Source organism: Lonchura striata, chromosome 9 (genome assembly GCF_046129695.1).
Source record: "Lonchura striata isolate bLonStr1 chromosome 9, bLonStr1.mat, whole genome shotgun sequence".
NCBI lineage: Eukaryota > Metazoa > Chordata > Aves > Passeriformes > Estrildidae > Lonchura > Lonchura striata.
In genome coordinates this window covers 8,765,236-8,791,022 of record NC_134611.1, presented here as the reverse complement: position 1 = coordinate 8,791,022, position 25,787 = coordinate 8,765,236, and the positions used below count along the sequence as shown (strand labels likewise).

Sequence of the window (25,787 nt, the reverse complement as noted above, 5' to 3'; positions counted from 1 at the left end):
TCCCCACGTGCTCAGCTGTCTCAGAAGCCTCCTGGGGCCCCAGTGGTTCACTGTGGGACTTAGGAGCACGGAGGAAGCTGAGCCAAAAATCAGGAGTGAGACCCGTCCCCATGATCAGTGTCCTGAACGCTGACCCCTTCCAGTGTCAGCTCTCTGCAGCAGAGTGGGTGACAAGAGGGGTCTGGTGTCCCTGCAGTTGCGTAAACCAGAGTTCAAGCACCCACTTGAGGTCTCATTACAAAAATCATAATTTCCCCTACAAACTGTTCACATCCATATTAAACACATGCATCCATATGAATCATGCACGCCCTTATAAAACATGCACACCTATGTAAAACAAAGTCCATGCAAACCATACATATAATTATAAAACATGTTCATCCATTTAAAACATATACACATCCATCTACACATCCATCTTCACATCAATCTACACATCCACACACATCCATATAAAACCTATATGTGCATACAAATCATACACATAATTATAATATGTACATAGTGTAAAACATATATTCATACAAACCATACACATCCACACGAATCACACACATCTGTATAAAACATGTGCATCCATGTAAACATTTAACCTCTGAGGAGCTTATAAATAACCAGCTAAAACCACAAATATGTTCCTATTTCCCTGAAAAGCCGGGAGCAGGGACGGGGTTTACCGAAGGTCGTGGGGATGCTGGGCAGTGTGGGATGCCGATGTTGCAGGAGGGCAGAGGTGGGAAGTGGTATGGAGACTCGCGGGAAAACGCCGATATCATCCCGCAAAAATGACATTTGCGATGTGTGACGACTCTGTAAAAAAATGCCCAAACAGGATTAGAGGATTTCACGGGAAATTATTCGTGGAGCGAGGCGGTAGGAGGCACATTAAAGCTTTCAGCCCTTTCTGAAAACAGTCCTTGAGCGGCTGCGCTTTGCTCGCCAGAGCCCCCAGCGATCCGCCGGGACTCGGGGTGAGCAGCGGCCCCATTCGCCCTCTCCCCGCGCCCCCACCGCCCCGCGGCCCCGTTAATGCTTAACCCGCCCGGCTTGCCCGATGGGGCCGGCGGCCGCGGCGTGATCCCCGCCCCGGCGCGACGGGCAGAGCCGCGCCCGCCGCCGCGCTCCGGGAGCTGCGCGGGTGCGCACCGGGGACACAGAGCCGCGGGTGCGCACCGGGGACACAGAGCCGCGGGTGCGCACCGGGAGCTGCGCGGGTGCGCTCCGGGGGCTGAGATCCGCGGGTGCGCTCCGGGAGCTGAGATCCGCGGGTGCGCTCCGGGGGCTCAGAGCCGCGGGTGCGCACCGGGAGCTGAGAGCCGCGGGTGCGCTCCGGGGGCTGCGATCCGCGGGTGCGCTCCGGCCCCTCGGCGGTCGCGCAGGGATCGCTGCCGGTGCCGTCCCCGGCGCCGCGGGTCCCGGCGTCTCCCGGCGCTGCCCGTCGGGTGCGGGATGTCCCTGCGGGCGCTGGCGCTGGTGCTGGCGCTGGCGGAGCTGGTTCTGGCCCTGGGCCCGGCCCAGGAGGGCGAAGCCGCCGTCGGGGCCGCCCCTCCGGGAGCCGCCGCTTTCCATCGCGCCGCCAAGGTGAGGAGCGTGGGGTGGGGGGCAGCCACGCTGCTGCGTGTGTCACCCGAACCCCGGCCCGCCGCTCGTGTCCCCGCAGGCGTCCTGGCGGCTGCCCGGGCACTACGTGGTGATGCTGCGGGCGGGCAGCGAGGCCGAGCTGCGAGGCACGGCCCGGCGGCTGCAGGCCCGGGCGGCTCGGCGGGGACGCCTGGCCGAGCTGCTGCACATCTTCCACCTCCTGCCCGCCTTCCTGGTGAGGATGAGCAGCGACGTTCTGGACACGGTACGTGGAGTGGAAGACAGGGTCGTGGCAGGGGACGGCAGCTGCGGTGGGCGCTGGTGGGAGTGGCAGCCTCAGATTTGGGGGGAAACAGGAGCTTTGTGTCCTCCCCGCAGGCGCTGAAGCTGCCGCACGTGAGGTACATTGAGGAGGATGCCTACGTCTTTGCCCAGAGCATTCCCTGGAACCTGGGCAGGATCGTGCCGCCGCAGCCCAGCTCGGGCACCTACCGCCCTCCCAGTAAGCGCTGGGGTGTGTGAGGGGGGCGACGCTTTGAGGAAGAGTCAGGACCCCTCTCCTTAACTTGAGGGATGGGAATATTCCTCTGCCTCGTGGTGCTGCGGGTCTGGAGCTGCATTTGGGAGCAGCACAGGTGGCCTGTTCTGACCGTGATGGTGGTTGCCTTTCTCCCCTGGCAGATAAAGGTGACCTGGCCGAGATTTACCTGCTGGACACCAGCGTGCAGAGCACCCACCGGGAGATCGAGGGCAGGGTGACTGTGACTGGCTTCGAGAGCATCCCTGAGGAGGATGCCACCCACTTCCATAGGCAGGTGAGTCCTGAGGTGCCACATGCTGCATCCTGGCCAGAGCACCCCCTTGCATCCACCAAATCCTGGCCAGGCTTGTGAGGCTGTCCAGGACAAGGGAGACACTTGGCCGGACCAAAATGGGTGGATGGCTGGATGCTGGGCAGGATGAGCAACAGGAGCTGTGGTCCTGGGGGATACTGAGACCCTCAAGGTGGTCTGTTTGGATACATGGCTGAGTCGGGCACTTTGCAGGAACGTGTTCTAGGGTAGCACGGGTCTGTGTCGGGTAAGAGGGCATCAAGGTGGGAAGGGGTGGGGGGGACGCTGTGGGATTGCAAACCTGCTTTGATGCCATGGGCTGGGGCACCAAACTGCGGTGCCCGTGCCAGGCCAGCCAGTGTGACAGCCACGGGACCCACGTGTCCGGGGTGCTGAGCGGGCGCGACGCCGGCGTGGCCAGGGGCGCCAGCATCCGCAGCCTCCGCGTGCTGAACTGCCAGGGGAAGGGCACCGTCAGCGGGACCCTCATGGGTGAGTGACCCCATGCTCCGAGAGGAGCAGGATCCCTCCCGGAGCTCCCTGCGACGGTGCCTTGTCCCTGCAGCGCTGGAGTTCATCGGCAGGACGCTGGCGGCTCGGCCGTACGCGCCGCGGGTGCTGCTGCTGCCCTTGGCGGGCGCGCAGAGCCCCGCGCTGAACGCGGGCTGCCGGCGGCTGGCACGGCTGGGAGCGGTGCCGGTGGCGGCTGCCGGCAACTACAAGGACGATGCCTGCCTCTACTCGCCTGCGTCCGAGCCGGAGGTACGGGCTGTGCGGGACTCTGCGGTGCCGCCTCATCGCCTGCAGCTCCGGGCCGGCGGCGAGCCCACCCCTGCTCCCCTGTCACTGTCAGGTCATCACGGTCGGTGCCACCGACAGCGAGGACCAGCCTGCCTCCATCGGCACCCTGGGCACCAACTTTGGCCGCTGCGTGGACCTGTTTGCCCCGGGGGACGACATCATCGGCGCGTCCAGCGACTGCAGCACGTGTTTCACAGCGCGGAGCGGCACCTCGCAGGCGGCCGCGCATGTGGCAGGCGAGCTGCGCTTCCAGGGGCAGGGAGGGCTGGCCCTCCGCTTGCTGATGCTGGCACGGGCCTCCAGGCATGCCTGAGCTGGGGGCATTTCTGTGTTCCGTGACTCACGGGTTTGGTTTGTCCCACCCGGGCGCTGCAGCCCGCACGGCGCTCTGTGGGCGATGGGCTGCTCAGAGATGCCTCCTGCCGTGTCTCCGGAGCCCCGCTGCCCACGGGAGCGCTGCGTAGGTGGCTGTGTCCCCTCTGGTTGTCACTCCCGGGCTCTTGCAGGCATCGCGGCCGTGCTGCTCAGCGCCGAGCCCCGGCTGAGCCTGGCCGAGCTCCGCCAGCGCCTCCTGAGCTTCTCCACCAAGAACGTCATGGACACAGCGTGGATCCCGGAGGAGCATCGCCTCCAGACACCCAACAGCGTGGCAAGGCTGCCCACCCGGCTGGCAGCGGGTGAGGACCTCGGCAGAGCTCTGCCCTTACCAGGAACGAAGTGCCGGGGTGAAAGCACGCTGTGCGGGCAGGGAATGTCCCCCGAGCTGTGCCGGGGACAGCAGAGCCTGGCTGCGGCCGCTTGCATGGATGGGCGAGATGGAGCCTGGTCGGTGTTGTGGGCGCTGGGTGGCACTGAGGGTGACACTGTGGGTGACACTGTGGGTGACACTGAGGGTGGCACTGTGGGTGACACTGAGGGTGACACTGTGGGTGCTCCCTGCCGTGACGCCCCGGCCCCGTTGCAGAGGAGCGGCTGCTCTGCCGCTCGGTGTGGTCGGCGCGCTCGGGGCTGGCCTGGCTCGCCACGGCCGTGGCTCGCTGCGCCAGCACTGAGGAGATGCTCAGCTGCTCCAGCTTCTCCCGCAGCGGCAGCCGGCTGGGGGAGCACATGGAGGTGAGCAGAGCGGGGCAGAGCTGCTGGCCCTGGAGTGCCCACTGGCCTCGCAGGGGTGTCCCCAAATGGTGACGCTGTGCTGGCCCATCCACAGGACAAGGACGGGCAGAAGCAGTGTGTGGCCCACAACGCCTTCCAGGGCCAGGGGGTTTATGCCATCGCCAGGTGCTGCACGTGGCCCGGGGCTGAATGCCGGATCCAGGCCAGTTCCCCGGCGGCCGAGGGGGCCAAGTGCTCCCCAGGAGACCATGTGCTGACTGGTAACACCCAGCACGGGCTTACAGACCTTTGAGCCTGATGGATAAGGGCGTTTCTTCCAGAAACACTCTGGGATTTGGGGTAAAGGGTGGGTGTGGTTGTTGGGGTGACACAAGGAAGGGGTGCATGTGCTGTGTGCATGGAGGGAGGAAGGTTCAGGGCTCTCTCGGGACATCCTTGGCACCAGTGCGTGTGCTGGGATGCTGCCATGGCTGCCCTGTGCCAATATCCCCTCTCCCCCGGGCAGGGTGCAGTTTCCACTCCCCATCCGTGGTGCTGGGTGCTGGTGGCAGGCCCGTGGTGGGGCTGGGGAGGGGGCCCAGCCGCTGTGCCAGCAGGAGAGAGGCGATGGCACACGCCTTGTGCTGCCCCACCGCCAGCCTCGAGTGCCGGCTGAAGGAGCACATGGCCCTGGGACATGAGGAGAAGGTAGGGGTGGGCCATACTCCTCTGCTGTGCTGGTGTCTTTGTCTCTGCCTGTCCCTCTGCCACCCTGATGGCTTTCGGGTGTGCTGTCCCAGCCCCGGCCTTCACTGCTGTCCCCACCTGTAATGGGACACCCCGTGCAGCTGGGTGAGAGCAGTCACCTCACCCCAAACTGTGGGGCCATGAGGGATGGGCAGGCCCTTTGCTGGCCCATGGGTGATGACCTCTCCTCTGTTAGGTGACAGTGTCCTGTGAGGATGGCTGGGTGCTGACGGGCTGTAACGCCCTTTCCCAGAGCCCTGGCTCCATGGGAGCCTACGCCGAGGACAATTCCTGCGTGGCAGCCGCTGGCCCTGGCAGCAGCTCGGCTGTGGCCATCGCCATTTGCTGCCGGGGCCGGCAGTAGGGACAGGCTGAGCTGGAGGGGTGGCTCCTGTGGCACAGCAGGGGTGGAGGCTTTGCTGGGCTGGACCAGTGTGTCCCTGGCTCGGTGCCTTTCCAGGCTTTCCAGAACAATCCATGCTCCGACGTGCAGCCGATGCTGTGGAGGATGAACTCGTCTCCCCCTCGCACACAGCGGGGTCAGGATCCAGGGCCACACCCAGGCTGGCTCTGCACCAACTCTCCGAGCATCCCCCATGCAGCTGCAGCCCTGTCCCATCGCTGGAGCCATCCCAGAATCCTTTCCTTGTCATGCACCAGGTCTTCCATAAACACCTCGACAGAACAAGCCATGGTGTTGTCACCCAACGTAGGAAAAATCCACCACTTTTTAAAAGAAAAAAGTATTCTGAGGATGGCTCCCTCCTTTCCTGCTCAGTACCTCATTAGTTGTCAGCTAATGCTGCTTAGCCCCTGGAAAATCTTAGTTTAGTCATTTTTGGGCAGTTTTATAATTGCCTAATCGTATTCCTAGGAGATTTCTTTACTTTTGAGTCAAGTGTAAGGGCTTTAGTTTAAACAGCCTGCTTGGTTAATTAGATTTTTATCTGCATTGCTACAGTCAGCTACTGCTTCATTAGTGCTTTTTTTGTTGTTGAGTCAAAGTTAATGATCTGCTGGTGTTATGTGTTAACAGTTTCAGGTCTTCCCAAGACACATAGAACTGTAGGAAGTTATAATTCCTTACCCCCCCCCCCCCCCCCCCCCCAGAATTAAGAAAAAGCTTTCATAGCACCTTAGTTTTTACATTTGTACCTTAAATATTTATTTGGAGTTTTATAAATAAATGTCTTTTTAAAATAAAATTCATAGCTCTGTGCTTTTGTGGTCCTTTTTCTGGCTTCATAGACATCCCCATGGGGAACTGGTCTGGAAAAGGGAAGGGGGACCCATCCAGCAGGGATTTTGCTTTATTAGTGAGCCAGGCCCCCATGTCGGATCTGATCCCTGTCTGGGATCCAAGGTGCTCCTGGATGGCACCTGGCACCTTTGGAAGCTGGCACAGACAGCACAGGCACCCTTGCCCACAGCTGGGTTGTGCTCTGGACTGTGTTGTCCCCACACACACAAGACCAGAAGTTTGTTTTAACAACAGTGGAGCAGGGGAAAAGCTTCCAGTTGTGGAAACAAACATCACCCAGCTCTGGGAACGTGCCCTTGAACTTGGGTTGCTGTTGTTCCTTCACTTAGGAGCCCCGGGAAGGAGACAAAGCTTGGCTCAGAGAGATGCCAACAGCAGGGAAAGGCTGAGAAGCACCAGCAGCCACCAAAGCTGGGTCTCACTTTTCTCTGTGTTTAGCAGCCTCCTGGTACTACAATATATAATTTTTGTGGTGTTATCTGAGGATAGATGAAAAAAAAAATGAAGTTTGATACCACAAGCTCCAGGTTAACCTGTCAGATTTGGCTGGGTTGGGTGTTTTTCCCAATCCAAAAGCCCCCTGCAGCTCTGTTACTCTGGCTTTAATTGGCAAGAGAAGACAAACCCAGCACAAAACAGCACTTTGAAAGGTTGAAACTAATTCTAACATGTTAACTAAAGCTGGCAAAAGCCCAACCCTAATCTAAACAAATAATTATATAACATGGACATAATTACAGGCCATAATTTCACTCAACTGGAACCTGATTTTTGCACAAAGAGGCAGACAAGAAAAAGGGATGTCAGCCCGAGAGCTCCTGGACAGCTCTGACACTGAGGGTGATTTTTCAGCAGACTCCTTGGGCTGTCACCTCTCAAAACACACATCAGGATTTCAGCTCTGCTGCCTTCCCTGTGAGAGGGGAGGATCCAGCACAAGGTGTGAGCATGTTCCATGTCTGATAAGCCAGACAGAGCTTCCCCAGCTCAGCTCAAGCCTTCATAAGCCTGGTGGTAGAAAACAATATTAAAAGATTAGCCCTTGCTTTGTGCCTTGTACGTGGGTAGGTGGAAAAGCCTCTCACATGCAGGAGAGCAGGGCTGAGCCCAGGGATGCTGATCCCAGGGATGCTGATCCCAGTCCTGGCAGCAGTTTGCAATGCCCAGTCCACGCTCCCAGGACCACCGGGGGGAGCAGAGGCTGGGTCAGGCTGGAAAAGTTCAAGTCCTTGTCCTTAGAGCAGGGAACAAAGGCAGAGTGGGGAGGGAGCTGCAGCTCCTGGATCCCAAATAAGTGAGGAATGGAGCACTAGCTCTGTGTGCACCTCTCTGGCCCTTGTCCCTGCAGGAGGCAGAATGAATTCACAGCCAGCTCGCCCACAAATCTCGGATCTGACACACAAAATCCTTTCTAATCTGCCACTGTGAGCGTGGCCGGGGTAAATCACCCTGCTGAGGTCAGGAGAAGCTGCACAGAGGTACAGATGTGACACAGCCCCAGCACACCCCATGGCATAAGGATATACAGCAGGGCAGCTCCAGGGCCACTCAGCTGCTTCCACTGACGGGACAGGAGGCAAAATAGCAATCAGGGCACCCTTGAGGAGCTCAGCATCTGCAGGGCTGGCCCAAGGAAGTTCAGGATAAGAGGATCAACAGGAGAAGGGTGTAGCAGTGTGTGCACAGTCTAAAGATTACACTAGTTTTCTGTGAAAGGAATAACTTTATTCCATTGACCAGGAATCCCAAGACTGCCTATTTTTCCAGTGCCAAATGTCTATGCATTAATTGGACAATATCTCCCCGAGTGCTCACAGGCAGGCTGTGGCTGCTCCTCACTGAACATTTTGTAAGCTGTATAAAAACATTTTCATCCAAAAAGATTGGCAGTAAAAATTACAACATATAAATGCATCACAATTTACACAAAAACTATTTTTTTTTTCTTTTTGTCGAACTCTATTTTCCAAAAAATAATCTTCAGCAGGTTCAAATGACAGCAGCTGGAAACAAAAATAAGTGACCAAGTATCATCTTATTGCAAATTATAACCACTGACTTTGTACAAGCGTGAGCAGAACTGTGAAAAAGTTTGTATTGGTTTCAAGTATACAGTGGTGATGAGCCATCCTGATGCAATTCCCACCAATGCTTCCCTGGGCCTGAGGCTATCGAGGATGTTGTTTCCATAGGAAATAACAGGAACCTGAAGTGACAAGTGGTGCCAACCCATGGGAACATGACCAGCTTCTCCTCCCATCACCATCACCGCTGTGTACTGACTGCTTGGGAAGATTCATGGCCCATTACCAAAGCATTTGGGGGTGGGGGAAGGAAGGAAGGAAGGGGGTGTCTGTAAGAAATGATTAGTTCAAAATTAATTTAAAATGTGTCACATTTAAAACGTCCCAGCACATCATCGTCAGAAACATTTACAAAATGCTAACTCTGCCCTGTGTCTGTGAAGACATTGTTTGGAAAAGGAAAGTGAGAGATTCACCACGGTGCCCCCCTGCCCCTGCAATCCATCCTACCCCACAATAAGTTATAAAGCTGTACAGCTGACATCACATCCCATGGTTCCTTCCAACAGTGAAATGACTGGTTACTCTCAATATTAGTGCACAACAGTGAAAAGCTGTCTGCTGCTCTGTGTTTTGGCAGCAGCGTGTGAAAAGAAACAAAAAAAGGCACTTTTTGGCTGGTTGTGCCTTTAACTTGGCAAATTTGTCTATTCTGGAGGTACCCAGGCACTCCTTAAGATGTCCCCCGTTTTCTGTGCATGTTTGTTTATATAATTTTCTAAAAGTAAGGCAGAATCCATAAATAAAGGCAAAAAGCAGTGCAGAAAATGTGACAAACACAAAATGTACAAAAGATGAAGTTAGTTGGCACAAAAGAAGCTTGAATCCAGAGCCAGAAATCACTGAACTGCACTTGACATAGAAAACAAAACTGTGCTCAAATCATCCCAACTGGTTTCCAGTTATTTGTGAGCAAATTAAAAGAGCTGTGATATTTTAAATGTTGCCTGGTCAAGTGAAAATATGAACAAAGCCAATTCTTTCTTTCCCTGTGTTAAAATTGCTCTAAAATCTGCACAACAGTGTTCCCAGCTCACTCAAGGAATTATTCATCATATACAACCAATACCAACTTTCTCAGTAATTTCAAAGCATAAGCAAGTGATTGCAGATCCATGACTGAGACTACATTTTTATTCAATATGTCTCCAAAGGTTAAAAAAAATTTAATGAGTAAAACTGCAACACAATTCCTTCTTAAAGTGCTTTTTTCTTTTAAACTACTCATTAACTTTTTCCTTTTTTTTTTTTTTTTTTTTTAATGCACCAACATCCTTGAATAATAAATGCTTGCATACCTAGAGAACAAAGCTTTTCTTTTACTGCCCTTCCCAGTTGTCTGAAGGGTTTTTGGAAGGGTACTGGGAAAGATGACTCATTCCAGAGCTCCTTTACCAAATCATTCAGTAAGGAATCACTCTTCCTATAGAACAATCCTGTTGATCTTTCTCATCAAGAGCTTTACAAATTAGCAGGGAGACATATTAAATACAGAAGTCCTTATGTAAACCCATTCTTTAACTAATATTTTACAATGAAATGTAGGTCATCACACATCTTTACAGAAATTTGAATATTCCTATTCAATATTATCAGAAAGATTAAAAATTTGCCCTCCATACATAAGGGCAATCTGTTTTTTTTTTCCTGTATAAAAACCAAAAGAATTTTTTTTTTTTGCAGCATCACAGAAAAGCAACAGTTTTACATTCACTCATTTAATGTTCACATAAAAATTCAACCACTAGCGTTTGTGTATTTGATAAAATCTTCTTGACAAACTTGGTTTCGGTGTTTTGGACTGTCACAAGCTACTGCAGGTGAAGATGCAGTTTTCTAGAGCATTTGTTGATCTGAAGCCTTCGTGGCTAAAAAATGCTTTTGTCTTTCAGGGAAACAACCTCCTCCAGCATCTCCTCTGGTCCTCTGAAGCCACTGCTCCCCCAGACTCCCAATGGCATCAGCAACACGACTCCAGTTCCAGCAGGGACCAGGCATTGAATGTTTGAGCTGCTTCTTGTGTTCACAGGATCTCCTCTAAGGGTCAACGTCATCAAGGTCACTTTTAGGCTCCCCAATCATCATAGGAGACTCTGAGCCCTTTCAAACACACAAGAGAAGGACACAGTCACTTTGGTAAGATGCACAGTTGTTCACAGTATGGTCAGTGATGGTTCTGACCCAGCTGCCCCACAGAGGCATGCACCAGGGGGTAAATCTGTCCTTGTTTTACCTGCTGCAGGTGCCTCTCTCCGTTCTCATTGGCAGGGCTGCTTTCGGACCCATTGCTGCTTCCAGACTGATCCTTCTCATTCAGCAGGGCTGTGGCATAGGCCAGAGTGTCCTGAGTTGCAAACAGTCCAAGAGAGTGTCAGGGGTCATGGTGATCCCTTCATTTCACAATCATTATTTTTAGAATTATTATTGTTTTATTATTATTGTTTTAAAACAATAGCTGCTGTAGTGAGACAGCCAAGTCACCACAGGTAATTGTGAGTATTGACTAATATCACTCAAGGGGTAATTTTTTCCAGGAACCACAGGGACTGAGCTTCTAAAGGAAAAACAGCCTGAAGTGCACTGAAATATCACAGAATCATTAAGGTTGGAAAAGACCTTTTAAGATCATCAAGTCCAACTGCCAAACCAGCACCAGCACCATGCTCATCACTAAACCATGGCCTCAAGTGCTGTATCCACATATTTTTCGAACACTTCCAGGGATGGTGACTAAAGTTGCCAAACCCAAAGATGCTTCCAAGAAAAGAAGTAAGCAAGTTTAACATCCTGTGCCAGGACTGACACATACCTGTGCTGAAATAGTGCGCTGGAAGGTTTTTGCAGTGGATGTTTCATTGGACACGTTACTCTGAGGAGCCCAGTAATGTTCAGACATCTGCATAAAAAGCCAAGAAAGCCATAAATTTTTCATTTGATTTTTACTTGTGTAAAGCCTCGACCACTTGTGATGGTGGTGAACTAAGACTGGAACAAGCTTCCTGAATCTTCTGGCAGTGAGCTGGAGATCTGGGGCACAGACACTTAAAATGCAGCCACAAAGGTTACTGTCCCTCAGCTGCAAACCAGCAACCAACTTCTGCTGAGCTCCAAGTTTCCAAAGTGTCCTTGGATATTTATGAAACATATGTTGGCCAAACTGTGTTGAGTTTAGAGGGAAGAACAAAAGCTACACGTGTGGGAGGAAAAGCTGTATCAGTCGACAGCTGTGCTTTGTGCAAAGCTGTGATGATTCTGTAAGGAATCCAATCATTTAAACATTCTCCTGCATCAACACACAGGCAATGGAAAACTGCTTTTTTAAAAAAGCTGAAGCCTCCCAACACGAATACAGTGGCACTGAAAGCTTCCCACATAGCAAAGAATAATCACTGCAACCATTCACACTTGGGTTTTATTCACTGTAAATGCATTTATGCCTGGAACACGTGGGGGCTACTGAAGTTCTGGCATTGCATCAGATTAGCTGCATCCAAGTAGTCCTTGTAAAAATGAAGTATTTTGTCTTTAGAGCCATCTCAGAGAGCCATGCAGAGGATGGAGATTATCCATCCATGATTATTGTTGTAAACAAGTGACAATTTCCCTGTTACAGCCAAATTACCTTTTTCTGTAGCCACTGCACAGCCCAACTCCAGTGGTGTGAATTCTCCTTGAAGTAATCTTTTGCAGTAGGGCACCTTGGGAATTGAAATTATATTCATTAGTCAGGAACAAGGCATTCTGGCTAACACAAAAAAAATGTTAGCCAGACTCCTCTCTCTTTGCACTGCTGCCCTCTGTGTGCACTGTTATCACTGCAAACTGACTTAAAACTCTACAGCCCTGTTGATAACAGTATTAGCAAGAGCAATAATGCCTAGTAAAATTTACTCAAAGCAGTTTACCCCACAGGTTCACATATTTCAGAATGATGCTTTATCTGGACATATGCCAAGATCTAAACAAAGAGAATTTAGGACTCATAATATTTAAAGTATCTGGAACAGTTTCCCTATGTTTATCTGGTGCTAATGTCAGACTCCTGCTGTGCAGAATGGCATTTTTCTTTACAAACAGCAGTTAATATTTGTTACCTGAGAAACCCCTTCAGGTACCAACCAGTAAAGATTTCACTTTCTATTGGCATGGGTACCACCAAGACCTTGCACCAGTAACAAAGGATAAAACTGATAAAAAACAGCAGTAGTAGGTTTTATAAAAGTCACAGAGGGACCTAAGGCAGGGTGAGGTTAAACCCTGAAACCTTCATTACTCACTTCTGAGCCAGAGTAACCAGGAACTTGACACACTGGTAGCAACGGCTGCTGTCCACGTGGTTGCTGTGGTGCATCAAGGCTGTGGGGAGAAACACATGGATGAGAAACCACAATCCAGATTTCCATGAACCAGCCAGCCTGGAAACAGAGGTGAAGCTAAAATTTTAAGTTAGGGAATAGAGATTTTGTTTCTACAGATGTAAGCATGAGTATCTGTGTTACACACACTGCTGTAAGTGCTGGTAGTCTCGAGTGCTTCCACAACTCTACTGGATTAAAAATAGAACTGCTGTATTTTCACTTTGATCTTTCAAATGCAGTACCTGAATTTTAAACAGCTCTAATGCAGTTATTCTTCCCCTATAATCCATTCTGTGTTAGATAATCACTATGGTTACATTTGTCTGAAGGAAAAAAAAATTTGTCTGAAACCCCTAAAAATGAAGCAGATCGCCAGCTTCCACCTGGATCAAAGTTTGCAAAGCCAGAGGAATGTTTAAAGCTTCTTCACATAAACAAGCATAGCAGAATTCAACAGCCATGAAACTGTTCCATGGGAGACTCAGGCAAAACCCCAGGCCATTCCTACTAGCAAGTTTTCTATACCATGAATTCCCACCTCTTTAACAAAATTCTTTGACTGAGGAGAAGCACAAAGATTTCCACGGAGCTGCCCCAATCAGATTTGCCACTCAAAAGTTGCTCTGCCCATAGCAGTCAGCGAAGAACACTGCAGTGAAACCTCCAAAGCTGGCAAAAAATTGTTTGGGAACTGCAAATTACCAGTTTTAATACTGTTGAAGCAGAGCAGATGATAAAAATTACAGCACTGCTGTACTACAAATTATGCACAAGCATCCTATTAAGGACCACCAAAACCTATTATGTGCTGATTTCCCTTTCCTGGATTAAAACCAGTCAATGTGAAGGATGCTGTTCAATGCTGTTGTGAGGAAACTTCAAGGAAAAACTACAACTTTCACTCCCAAACCTCAGGGCAGTTCTCAAAGCCTTCAACATAAAAATCCAATCAAACACTTGCACTTCTCTTCTGCAAAGGAAAAAGGTAATGTATTGCCCAAGTTACAGCACAGAATTGGTCCAACTGAGACCAATTTATCCAGAAATTAAAATAATCACTTAGCTATTTTCTTACACGGCTGCATATTTCCTTCTCTGCCATCAGCCATACATGGAAGCTACTAAACAGGGGAGCACTGATGAGAGAAATGAAGAACAAAGCTAAATACTCCTTCTCACTAAATCAGAATCAAAAATAACTGAAGGTGAAGGCCACAATCTGAAGCAGCTCCTCACCCAAACAGCCATGAAGGAGTTGCTCAAGCTGCACTAACCCATCAGAGGGGCTTTCTGTGCAAGCCCACATTTCATTTACACACAAAGATGCTTCTCCTGATGCACATGAAATAAATATACATCCTGATCTGCTCTTATTTAAATAAGTTAGCTTTCTTTCCCAGTTCAATTCCTTTCTAATTTGCCGTTACTCTAACATTCCAATACTTATTTTGGATTTTTTTAGAGCATTTTTGGAATGACAGTGGCTAAATCAAATGTGTCAAGTTTTTTATCCTGAGAAATAGAACAGTTTAGGAGGATTAGGAACCAGGAGATGGAGCGAACCATCACCACCATCAGGGTACAGGGTGTTCACCCACTGGCTTACTTGCCTATTAATCCATTTTCAGTTTCAAAGGCAAATTTGATGCGCTCTACTTGCAATGGGTCTTCAATAACCTGTTAGGAAAGAAAAATATCAACTTAGGTGTGTGTGATGCTGTATCTATTCTATTGAATGGTTTTACCCACCCCCACATGCAAAACAAGTAAGACTGAAGTTTCATGTGTCACTGGATTATCAAGACAGAAATTTAGGAAGTAATAAAACTTCACACTGAAGGATTAAAATATGTGTGGATGTTGGAATTACCAATGCAGTCCCAGCTTTTTTCATTACACACCAATACAGAATCTATCCTGTACAAGTTTTACCCTTCACCTACCAGGATCTCATGGAGTAACTGGAATATGTTTTTTAGTTCATGAGGTGGAGCAGTTTCCAGTTGGGTCTGTGTGTAAGAAACAAAGTTACTTAGATAGCAAAATACGCTGTTGAAGTAAAGAACTTCAAGACATCTTTACAGATTTTTTAAAATTTAATAATTTAAACAGTGAAGGCCTAAGAAAATCCAAACCCCAACAGCCCAGCAAACTGCACTGATTGTTCTGCGGTGCTGTTATAAGACAGACACAGGATGACCAAAGCCTGTGAGAAACATTTATGGGACAGGCTTGTCCTGGTTTTGGGTGTACCTTGATGAAGTGCAGCACAGTGAAGGAGAAGTGCTCGTTGCAGAAGCAGCAGTACACCACCATCTCCATGAGCACCGACAGCGACCCCGTGAGCTCCCGCAGCGCGTGCATCACCTGTGGGCAGAGCACACCCTTCACACACGGCTGCCTTCCAGAAAACAAGTCTGCAACACAATGTTTGTCCTTCCCAGCAAGGATGCAGCTCTTTTCCCCAGTGCCTGCATGGCCCAGGAGGCTGAACCCCTGCCCTCACTGCACTTCTTCAGCTCCTGATGCTCAGCTGCCAGGGTCAAGCATCATCCATTAAGTCAGATCAACTCAAGGCAGCACCTGCATTTGACATGGTAAAAAGCAGCATAGGCCCTTGCTAAATGTGCATAAAACCAGACTGTGCATAAAACCAGGCCCCAGAGCTTAGGGATATACTAGAATATGAAGTGGTCAAGAAACTAAAGGTGCCCTTTTGTTTAGGCTCAAAATAACCACTGTTTTTGCATATTCAGTGTTTTTTCATGAAAGGATTTTTCAAAGGAATACATCAAGTAATTTTTAGGTTCAAGCAGGGCAGAATTTAGAACAGATACCTCCATTAAGTAGGGCTTTCCCTCAGACAGGAATAGCAAGGCTTCCACTTCTTCATGGAGCACCAGAAGTGGCCCTGAAGTGGTGATGCTGAGAGGTGGACGCTGCTTAAAGAGACCAGGAGCTATAACAGCAAATACAAAAACAATCCACTCATAGATTAGTTTGTTCTAACACACTTTGAAGACACTGCTGCTCATCTGGCACCTTGAAATCCCTCATGACACTCAACTCAACTAGTTTATAGTTTGTGTGCTACCACTCCAAGTAACAGATCTCTTGCACACTGAAGTGTCACTTATTTTAGTAACAGCAGACAACAGAACTGCAGGAAGGTCAAAACCAAATGTCCACAGACTATCAGTAGTTTGAACTTTAGTTTTACTCCCAATCACTCTTGCACATTCATCATATCCAGAATATTTATATTCTCCTGTTACCTTCTGATTTATGACTGCTTTCCACCTCAGACAGAAATTAAGTTATTCTTTTAAAAGACAATATCAAATTCCTCCTTCAGGAAACGAAAGATTTTTAACTTATTCTTTTATTATCTTTATTTGGATATTTCTGCCTCTTGTAACAGGTAACTAGGAGAGTGTTTAATTGTTTGTTATTCAGTAGCTTAGTCTAAATACTCCCCTTTAGATTAGCAAAAGACAGCACAAGTCTAAATAAAATACTGCCTGTGAGTCTGTTCAGCCAACAACACAGCTCAATTCACTCACATGAGGAAACACCTTTTAGGCACATGGAGAAGGGAAGAAGGTATAAAACTGTTAGCATCAAGATTTTCATCCCTCCCAAAATACTATCTGTATGCCACAGCCTCTCAATACATTTACAGCAAAATCAGAAGTAATCAAACATATATTAACAATTTCCTTAAATTAAAAATTGTTGTATTTTCCTCAGTAAGTTACTCGCAATCAATGTAACTGAAATGCCAAGTCACCAAAGGACAAAACCACAATTCTTACCAACATTTCTTTGTGAGGAGACATCAGAGTGCAAGACAAGTAGTGCTACAGTGTTGTGAAGATATCCAAACTCACGTGCCTGTGCTGAACTCCACCTGCGGTTCTGCTTGAGTCAAAGACAGATTTAATTAACTTTGGTTTATTTAATCAACTTTGTTAAGCCAAAATAATCTTCTGACAGTCCACCACCATGGTCTTATATTTTGGAGTGGGTAAAAATTCTATTATTAATCAAAGCCATCATGCTCACTTCTGCCAAAACAGTTATTTCCACACTAACTACACATAGGTGGGCTCACATTTGTATGAAGTTTATAGAATAATTGAAGGATTTGTCTATTCTACCATATGAAAAGTCTTTATTCATAATTTAAACATCTTAAAAACATGGTGATGGCCTGTACCTGATTGCTCTGCCGGTTGGGGCCAAGGAGAAAGTTGACCATGTGCCTCAAGGCAGAGTGTCTGAGGAGAAGACTGCTAGCCCTTATTCCCTGCTGTGAAGACAAAAAACAACAAATTACCTTCCTGTGCAGGTGGAGAACTAGTGCTCAAAAGAACAAAAGCAAAATTCACAGGCTAAGACCTGCATTTTCCACTCTAAAACCCCCATAATATCCCAGCACAGATCAATAAGATAAACTGCTGAAGACGTGTCTCATTCTACACAGCACATGATACAAACCAGAGCAGAATCAGCAGATGCACAATAAATGTCTTACAAGAAAAAAAGAAGGCAAAAATAATAGAGAAATAGAAATAGCAAATTCAGTCAGTTATTCTGCTCTCCATGGAATAGAAATCCTGAATGCCTGATTTTTTAATATATATACATTTTTTTTAAACAACTACCCCATATAACCCTTTAAAACAGACAACCAATATTCAGATGCTGGAAATTACATCTTCCATTGCTATATTTTGCTGGTATATTTTTTGTGTGATTTTACCCTAATCCATTATTGAAAGCCATTTATTTAAAAAACAACACAAACCTGATTACTCCTAATAAAATTTTGGAGTTTCACTGTGCTGCAAACCCTTCTATGGATAAAGAACACTAGCTGCTTTATTAATGTCTTAAAATGTAAATAGCCATGAGAAAACAATGTTTTCTTACCTTCTGTACAAAGTTATTGAATAGCAAAAAGTACTGAGCACAGTTTTTACAGTTTTCAGGTACATCTTTATCCAATAAAGCAAGTAGCACCTCCAGTAACTGATGTAGAGTTTTTAACTGTGGGAAAAAAAAAATATTTTGGATGCAAAGAGCTGTCTACTGCTTAAAAACCCAAAGTGTTTCAAATCCCTCCTGGGCAGGAAGAGATGACCATTAAAACCTATTCCAGAAATGAAGAGCTACAGGCAGGATCAGCTCACACAGCTCTGCCTGCAAGCAGAGGAAGAGCCACCAGGGAGAGCCAAGCAAGGGGATGTCAGGAGAGGAGGTGACACTCACTGACCTTCTCCTGATAAAGCAAGGCACTGTCGAGGGTTTTTTCAAGGATAGTGGCCACAGCAACTCGCACCTCCCTCACACTGCATTCCAGGAGGAAAGTTCTGGAAGATAAAAGGTGATGCTGCAAAGAGAACTGGAATCAAAACACACACACACAGCTGCTGTGATTAAATGTGGTGTTTAGTATTTATTATTTTAACAGACCAGATGCATTTTGTATTGTAATTTTGTGGGTAAGTTTTAGCTTACATTCACACATTCCTGTTTGTAGTAAGGCCTGTAATATCCCTATTTTTATTCATTTAAATTAAAAAAAAAAGCTCTAAAAGCACTCATAAAATGTTGTTTTTCAATGCAAATTAAAAGGTAACATTTTCTTTACACTGACACACTTCCTTCAGCATGTCAGATCTTCAATAATTTGTTTTCAAAGTACCTATCAGCTGATCCTTAGCTTGGCAAGAACATCTTTCTAGTTCATCTGTGATCCTTGTCAGGTAAGTATTTAACTTACCCCAACACTTTCACCATATTCTCCCTTCCCACCACTTGTAGGCTGACCACACAAACTTCAGCACATTCCAAATCCCTTCACTGACTTCATCACCTGCATCCTCCTCCATGCACACTGCACCATCTAATTTGATTTTCAACATTCTCAGAAAGCTGCACAAAGAAAATACCAGAAATAAAACTCTAAGTCATTATCTAAAGTGTCTGCTTAAAGAATGTGCACAGTCAACTCTTTGGGAATACATCAGTCCAGACCTGATCATGTTCTGAGGAAGCTTTATCCACACTTGAGACACAAAACACCTCAGACAGAATTACCAGGACTTACTTTACCAGCTCCCGGCCCTCTGGCCCAACGAAATATTCCACCAGCCACTGACAAGCATCAATGCTTTTGGAGAGCAGTGCATCTATGGTGGCAATCCATTCTTCTGTATCAGCCCTTCAACAAAACAGGGACAACCATCAGTAATCCAGGAAGAAAAAACACCTCCCAAAATGAAACCATGTCTTCTGTGTGCATACCTGAGTTTCTTCTTGGTTCGGAGATAGGTTTGGAAGAGGAATTGGACTGCCAGCTGTAAGCTCACCTTTGCCATGCAGGGATAATAGGGATGCTTTACTTTAGTCTGAAAGAAATATCAAATTTACTCCAAAGCAGAAGGAGGCCTGCAGCACACATGCTGTCTCTTAAACACATCAACATGTTCTATTCAAGTTATTTGCTTTACTTGGAAAAAACAAACCACAGCATTTTTCTGTGCTAAGTCAGTCTCCAGTGCTGACTTTGCTACTTAATAAATATACTAAAACAGGAGCAAACTTGCTTTAAGGCCAACTAGGTCTGTGGATTTCAAAAATTTAATAAATGCTCATTGTTTATGACTCAATTTAGAAAAACTTAATTAAGAAACTATTACCAATTAAGCTCTATCAACTTTGAAGTAATTAACAACAACTTTTGGACCTTCCATATGGAGAGGGATTTCTGTCCCTCTAGAGGCTCAGTTTGCATCATTATTAAAGGTATGGTTTATTAAATAAATTTTACTGGGGCAAAATGATGTTTCTCCCAGTACTAGAAAGTTTGCTTTGAGGCAGATGTTATCAACAGCATCCAAAACTACTGGAGGTTAGGAATAGCTCGTCTGGAAAAGCAAAATCATGTCAACTCTTTTCTTTCAGTTTTCCTGGTTTGACCCAAATAGCTTTTGTGGCCATTCTACCCAACATGCTTTGAACATTCTAAGATTAAAATCCAGGTACTCACAGCATTCAGGGAAGCTAATGACAGAACAAAACTGAAGTAGTCACTACTGTATACATCTCTGTTCTTCATAAATTTCAAGTTTTCATCTCTCACCATCTATAAAAGTAAAAGAAGGCAAAAAAATTTTAAAATGTTGTCAAAATACACTTCTCTAACTAAAACTTCATCTTTTATGTAAATGTGTGGTGTTTAAAAATCAGTGCCAAACTTACTCTGTTTTCTTTTGACTCACTACTCCAGCAGAGGAAAAAATACATACTGATGTACTATTTAGAAGATCTTGTATAAAACCAGTGATTTTCTTTCAAAGATATTACAAAGCAACAGATGATGGATTTAATAATTTAGCCATTAAGGGAGAAAAGGAAGAAATTGCAGATAAATTCTATTTTTTGCTGGTTTTTAATAAACAAGCCAAGAGAACATCCCTCAAACCAGAAAGGCTTGCCTAACAAATTTAGATGCAGAGAGCAAGGAGTCCTGGTGTAATTACAAGCTGCAACCACAATAAGGTATTTAAATGCCAAGCCCTTCTTTTTTCAAATGAGATTTTGCTGAAAGACTCTCAATAAATTTGAGCCAAGCTCTGTTCATTGTAATAATACAATCCCAGATACAAGAATGCCCAAAGTGGCTGTTAATGCCTTGAAATGCCATATGGAGGGCCAGACACAGCCTGCAGAATTTATTCTCCCTGTGTGTGTGATGCAGGCTCTCTTCACTGCTCCTCCTCTTCCTACATTCTTGTGAACTCAAGAATTTGAGGATCACTGTAATTTGCCATCATCTCCATTACTCCTGGAGTGTACTCCAAATGAAGAACCTTCTCTGCTGTTGTCTCTCCCTGCCTGCATGCTGACTGCTGCCAGATCTCATGTGTGATTCTTCTGCCTGCAGTTTCTTCAAAGCAAAGAATCGATAGGCCAATTTTGTGAGAAGGTACAGTGAAACTTAAAATAAGTATCACTAAAGAGTTTGTTAATAACTTTATGTCAGAATCCAGAATTACTTTAAAAGTTACCATGTTTCTCTCACTATGCTAAAATGTTATGTGAGCAGAATTTAGCTGCCACTTTCAGTGTGCTCTACCTGATATATCCTCACAGGCATTTTCTCTACAAAGAGTCCCTTTTTTTCTCCTTTTCGAACCAGCTTGGTCAGGATGGAGAGACGGTCACTGTTGGGCCTGTGGGGTCGAGGTGATGACTGGGGTGAAATTTCTGGTGAAGAGGGAGCAGATCTGAAATATCAACAAGCTGAAGGTGAATAAAGAAATCCTATAACAAATCTATAGGTATAAAATACCACTGCAGTCAGAGTGATCTTATGGCAAATTTGAAGACAGCCTGAATATTTCTTGAGGCTGTCAGTCAGCTTGAACTTGCTGCAGTAATAGTATTAAACAAACAGCTTAAAAACCAACCCAAAAAACAGCAATACATTGCTTTGCTGAACAGGAATTACTCAATTCTTACTTGTGGAGAGATGTGGCTGAAAACTTCAAGCTTTCTGAATTTAAGGGTGCCAACCCTCAAGTAAACACCTTGTTTGACCTCAGACCTTGGAAAAGGCTTCAAAAATTGAGTGACAGCACAGAAACAGTGTGTGTCTAGTTTAGATAGCATTGTTGATCTCACAGGGTGAAAAAACTTAGATTTGGCATCTTAGTATATGGTGATATATGGGAGCCAAGATGGAGAATTTTGGGTGAGGGTTAGTTGTCTTTTTTGCACCTTCTTCTTCAAGAATCTGGGTGGTTTTCTCTAATTGGGTGAAAGGTGTCCACGTTGCAGGTTTTGGGCGATCATAATTGGGTTAGAAGCATAAATTATATAGATGAGAACTGTTATATATTATATAGATGATAACTGTTTATTAGATAATTGAGACTTAAATAGCCTTGAATAGACATCAGTTTAGCTCACTTTCTTGACTTGTTAGAGAGAGCTCACATCTCATGAGTTTTCAATAGATAAGGATAACAAACTTCAGAGTGAGACTTCAAAAACAACATCTCCTGAGTTTTATTCACCCTGACTTTGGAGCAAGAAAGAGCCTGGTATTCCGACAGAGGGAGGTCTAGATATCAATATGAGAGAAACCTGTATGGATACAAGAGGAGCTTACAAGGAGAGGTCCTCAGCCTCCTGACGCACGACGCTGACTCGGCTTTTCTTTGGCAGGACAGGGGAGTTCTGGTCGGACACTCTCTGGTAGAACAGCATGTAGGCGTTCCAGTAGCGCCGGCGTACGTCGGGGTAGGGATTTGCTGTGGGGACAAAAGGCAGCCCATGAAGGCCCTTGAAGGTTTAGTACCTTTCCCATTCCTGTATGGAAGCAAAACTGGGGGTACAAGTAATGTGAACTGCAGCAGTATAAATTTGTCAGATCTAAACAACAGTCTGTGTCAGTGATTAAAAGTGAAACAGGTGAATATTGGAAATGTACTTGGAATAAATTCCCTAAAGCATTGGGAACAACAATATGATGCCACACAGTGTTCTATGAAGTCATTCTCACTAGCCTAAAATAAGGGCTGGTTTATGTTTGGTTGTGGTTTTTTTTCCAAACTATACTAACAAGTTGCCATTTTGCTTTTCAACTTCTGCTATGAAGTCTACAAAGTGCTGAATAACAGTGAATATGGCTCAATTCATATTAGGCCATCCACAAGCTGTTCTGTACTTCAGTAAAGGGAAGGCTTTAGGGAAAAATGGTTCAGAAGGATTATTAGTCCAAGTAACTCAAAGTACCTATAATGGACTAAGCTCTACTGCTACTGAAATCAGTATGAAACATGAAGCTACTGTAAATCAGACTATACTTCTGCTTACATTGATCGTAGACTTTAGGTCTGTACTCTCCACCAAAACATTCATATTCCAGGGTTTCATCAGTCAAATCAAATTCTTCAACAACGGTGTCATTAAATTTATACCACTTTCCTTTTCCACATCCTCTGTGATCAAAACGGAACAGAAACACAACAGAAAAAGAATTAATTGATTGTCCCAGTTAAAAAACAAACCACCTTCAATAGCCTAGAAGTGACAAGCTTGAACTCACATTTGTTTTGACAGTAAAAAGAAAGCTTAGTTCAATTGATGTCAAAGTTGCATTTTAAAACATAACCTTGATTAAAACTGTGAGAGGCACATCACCTGCAAGTCAGGAAGCCCTCAAACTGCAATACAAGGAATTAATGAGAATTTTATTCTGTGATGTCCCATCTCACTGTGCCATTGCCTCATGATAGGTGTTGAGAAAGGGAAGAGTTGTTCCAGAGGAGCTCTGGATAGCTCCATGCACCTTCCCAGAACAAGAAGCCTTTAGACAGCTCTCAAACCTCCCCCATGAACCTTCTTGCCCGTTACCTCCTGTCCTTGATGAAGGAGTAGTAATGCCCTGCATGAGCCTGGCCACTGTGGACAATCACACCAACGAGCTCGTAGTTTTCTGTAGGGGCCACTTTCTTCCTCGGGGAGCCTCCTCCTCCTCCTCCTCCTCCCTGGTCTGTGTTCCTGCCGTTTTCCCCCACTTCTGAGGACGAGTCCTGACGAGCCATCCCCGACACAGTGTAAGGCTCCATGTTCAGCATCCAGGGAAACTGTTTGAAGAGATAGTTAGGATTAATCAAGACATTGCAGTGTGTACATGCTTCATGTAATTTCATGAGAATGGTAACAATACTTCCCACATTAGGGACACCAAAGGAAAATATGGAACTTCAACTTCTTATGCCTGCTACACAGATGTTAACTAAAAAACCGTCTTTAAGGAGGTTTTTTGCCTTGCTTTCTGAAAGGACCCCAAGAATGTTGCAAACAAGGAAAACTCTAAGGAAAATAAGTGATTTTCTGTAGCATCACCATGTTATTAAGTGTATGACATACTCAAAATCTCTGCTCAAAGTTTGAGGAAAAGAAGGAAAAATGAATAGAGAGAACAAGAGTCCACTATACAAAGTAGCTGGGGAAGGCACCATAAAGAAAAGTTGTCTTACCCTTATTTGTTCATCATATTTAATAGAACGGCCACTCTCCCAGTCAAAGCCAAATCTCATCAGGTGAATCACCAGCAGGCTGGGTAAGACCTTAATGCAGGTGCGTTTCACTGTAGTTCTCTTGAAAAGAAACAAGAATATCACCTCTATCTGATACCCCAGGCAATCTGCAGCATCCTTCTAGAGATTCACAGTGAAAATCCAGCCATGGGAAGCAGGGTGTCCCTAGGATGACTGGGATACTGCCATCCCTCTAAATTTTTAGTTTACAACATGAGTTACAGGCATTGAACCTCTTGCCTTCAATGTAGCAAGAGTGAGCAGCATCTAAGCATGGTTTCCATAACGATGTAATGCTTAGAAAACATCAAACTGCACATTAATCTGCTTTCACAAAAAAATTAAGAATCAATACCTTTTCTTTGCACTTTTCACAGTAGTATGCATTGCTTCCTTCCAGAACCTCTCCTCTAACAAACTGATCCAGTGATATTTCCAGGCTTTGACATGAAGTCACACCAAGGTTGAGAGCCATGAAGGCTTCCTCACGCTCATACCTAAACTCAAGAAGAAAAACAGATTAGGGTTTACCCAGCTGGCAGGAACCAGACAGATGTTTAGGAAAGAATACTGCATTTACCCCACAGCTATCAAAGCTGTGATGCTCACAGGGGCACTGATCTACTTTCCAGTGCTACTATGACCTACATATTTTAACAGTTTTGGGAGCACATAACTTGGTAAGTGATACACTAAACGTGACATTACCTGTGAGGACAGTCCTTGCAGATCTTCTGATCAGAGAAAATTCCTTGAAAAGTATTCTTAAATATTTGGTCTCTTCCTATTTTCTGTTGGAGATGAAAAGTTAGACATCAGTTGGATATATTACAGGATGGAAGACCAAGAAATCAGTAGGAATTTTAAACTCCTGAATATTGTACAATTACAAAATAAGCCAAATGGCTCTCTGTCTTCTTTTCTAAAGATCAAAGGAAAAAGAGAAAAAAAAAGCTACCAAGGATATGCATATGAACCAGAAAAGAAATTGCTGAGCTTTTTACCTTGAGGTACTCATCCATTTGATCTATAAGACTGGTGAAGAACTCATAAGCATCCTGTTGCTCTCTAACATAAAGTTCCTTATTCCACATCTTGAAAATCTATACGAAATATATTTATATGTTAAAAGGTGGTTGTTCCATATATATATTACCAAAAGTATTTTTTAAAATAAATTTATTTTAACATGTTTTGTTTTTTTGAATTAGAGCTTACTTTATAAATTCTGCAATTGAAAAAGGCTGAATAAATGATTACTTTTTAAGTAGAAAAGCTATTGATTCTAAAAAAAGATGCAATACCTTCCAAAAGTTCTCAGGTACATAATACTGTAGCTTGCTTTCCATCAAATGACCAAAAAGAGATTGAACTTGATAGAACACATTGTCATCAGGATTGTCAGTATCATCATCAATGGAAAGCAAGGCCTGGAAGGAAACAAATAACCTTATTAAATTGGTTTTTGGAAAAATCATTACTATAAGCTGCCATGGCCCACAGCACTACAACGTAAAATTTATGTATTTGTTGTGCATATTTAAACATACACAGTTAACTTTTCATTTTACAGTTTATTTACAAATGATGCTAAAATGAAGTGGTTCAAGTGAAAATAATTCCAAAAAGAGGAATTTATTGGATGCTGGACTAATTACCTCTGGGAGACCAGGCTGCATATACAGCTGCTGGAAAACAGCATTCATGTAACAAGTAGCTCCACCATTCTTGAGTCCCACAAATCCAGAAATGGAGCGACTGTCCACTGGTGGAAGGTACTAGAACGACAAATATGCTTTTTGTCCCAATAACTTTTAAAAAACATGAGATTCCAACAACATTCTATAGCTTTTACAACCACCTTTGTATTGTAGAATCACAGAATGGTTTGAGTTGGAAGGGACCTT

The 25,787-nt window shown here is 45.7% G+C and overlaps 2 protein-coding genes across 4 annotated transcripts in view; one reads left to right on the top strand and one right to left on the bottom strand.

The window, feature by feature from the left end:
* The first annotated feature begins 1,753 nt into the window (after nt 1-1,753).
* On the top strand, nt 1,754-6,262 carry PCSK9 (proprotein convertase subtilisin/kexin type 9). The gene is made up of 11 exons (XM_031505491.2): nt 1,754-1,849; nt 1,963-2,086; nt 2,266-2,399; nt 2,768-2,909; nt 2,983-3,179; nt 3,271-3,454; nt 3,725-3,895; nt 4,183-4,331; nt 4,426-4,591; nt 4,837-5,018; nt 5,254-6,262. The coding sequence occupies exons 1-11, from the start codon at nt 1,826-1,828 to the stop codon at nt 5,419-5,421; spliced, it is 1,641 nt and encodes a 546-aa protein (XP_031361351.2). The 5' UTR covers nt 1,754-1,825; the 3' UTR covers nt 5,422-6,262.
* A 1,759-nt stretch (nt 6,263-8,021) lies between these two features.
* Nucleotides 8,022-25,787, bottom strand: part of USP24 (ubiquitin specific peptidase 24) — a 61,443-nt gene continuing 43,677 nt past the window's right edge. For 2 of the 3 annotated variants that reach the window (XM_021542075.2, XM_077785337.1), the window contains 26 exons: nt 25,539-25,658; nt 25,185-25,310; nt 24,885-24,983; nt 24,589-24,671; nt 24,236-24,377; nt 23,821-23,940; nt 23,192-23,424; nt 22,652-22,776; nt 21,945-22,086; nt 20,907-21,057; nt 19,818-19,913; nt 19,073-19,176; nt 18,876-18,989; nt 18,039-18,135; nt 17,696-17,812; nt 16,980-17,072; nt 16,576-16,678; nt 15,598-15,719; nt 15,014-15,127; nt 14,704-14,769; nt 14,371-14,437; nt 12,680-12,758; nt 12,025-12,100; nt 11,212-11,298; nt 10,636-10,746; nt 8,022-10,502 (listed from right to left, as the gene is read on the bottom strand). In XM_021542075.2, the coding sequence (XP_021397750.1) occupies nt 10,440-10,502; nt 10,636-10,746; nt 11,212-11,298; nt 12,025-12,100; nt 12,680-12,758; nt 14,371-14,437; nt 14,704-14,769; nt 15,014-15,127; nt 15,598-15,719; nt 16,576-16,678; nt 16,980-17,072; nt 17,696-17,812; nt 18,039-18,135; nt 18,876-18,989; nt 19,073-19,176; nt 19,818-19,913; nt 20,907-21,057; nt 21,945-22,086; nt 22,652-22,776; nt 23,192-23,424; nt 23,821-23,940; nt 24,236-24,377; nt 24,589-24,671; nt 24,885-24,983; nt 25,185-25,310; nt 25,539-25,658 (2,850 nt within the window). In that variant the 3' untranslated portion in view covers nt 8,022-10,439. Of the gene's footprint in view, nt 10,503-10,635; nt 10,747-11,211; nt 11,299-12,024; nt 12,101-12,679; nt 12,759-14,366; nt 14,438-14,703; nt 14,770-15,013; nt 15,128-15,597; nt 15,720-16,575; nt 16,679-16,979; nt 17,073-17,695; nt 17,813-18,038; nt 18,136-18,875; nt 18,990-19,072; nt 19,177-19,817; nt 19,914-20,906; nt 21,058-21,944; nt 22,087-22,651; nt 22,777-23,191; nt 23,425-23,820; nt 23,941-24,235; nt 24,378-24,588; nt 24,672-24,884; nt 24,984-25,184; nt 25,311-25,538; nt 25,659-25,787 lie in introns of those variants that run through there. The other variant, XR_013340430.1, reaches the window with a different exon arrangement.

Bases quoted from the DNA above. Each gene is read 5' to 3' on its own strand.
- PCSK9 (XM_031505491.2), top strand. From the start codon at position 1,826: ATGAGCAGCGACGTTCTGGACACG. The intron at 3,896-4,182 runs GTGAGGACCTCG...GCCCCGTTGCAG, and splicing joins GCCCACCCGGCTGGCAGCGG to AGGAGCGGCTGCTCTGCCGC. The intron at 4,332-4,425 runs GTGAGCAGAGCG...GCCCATCCACAG, and splicing joins GGCTGGGGGAGCACATGGAG to GACAAGGACGGGCAGAAGCA.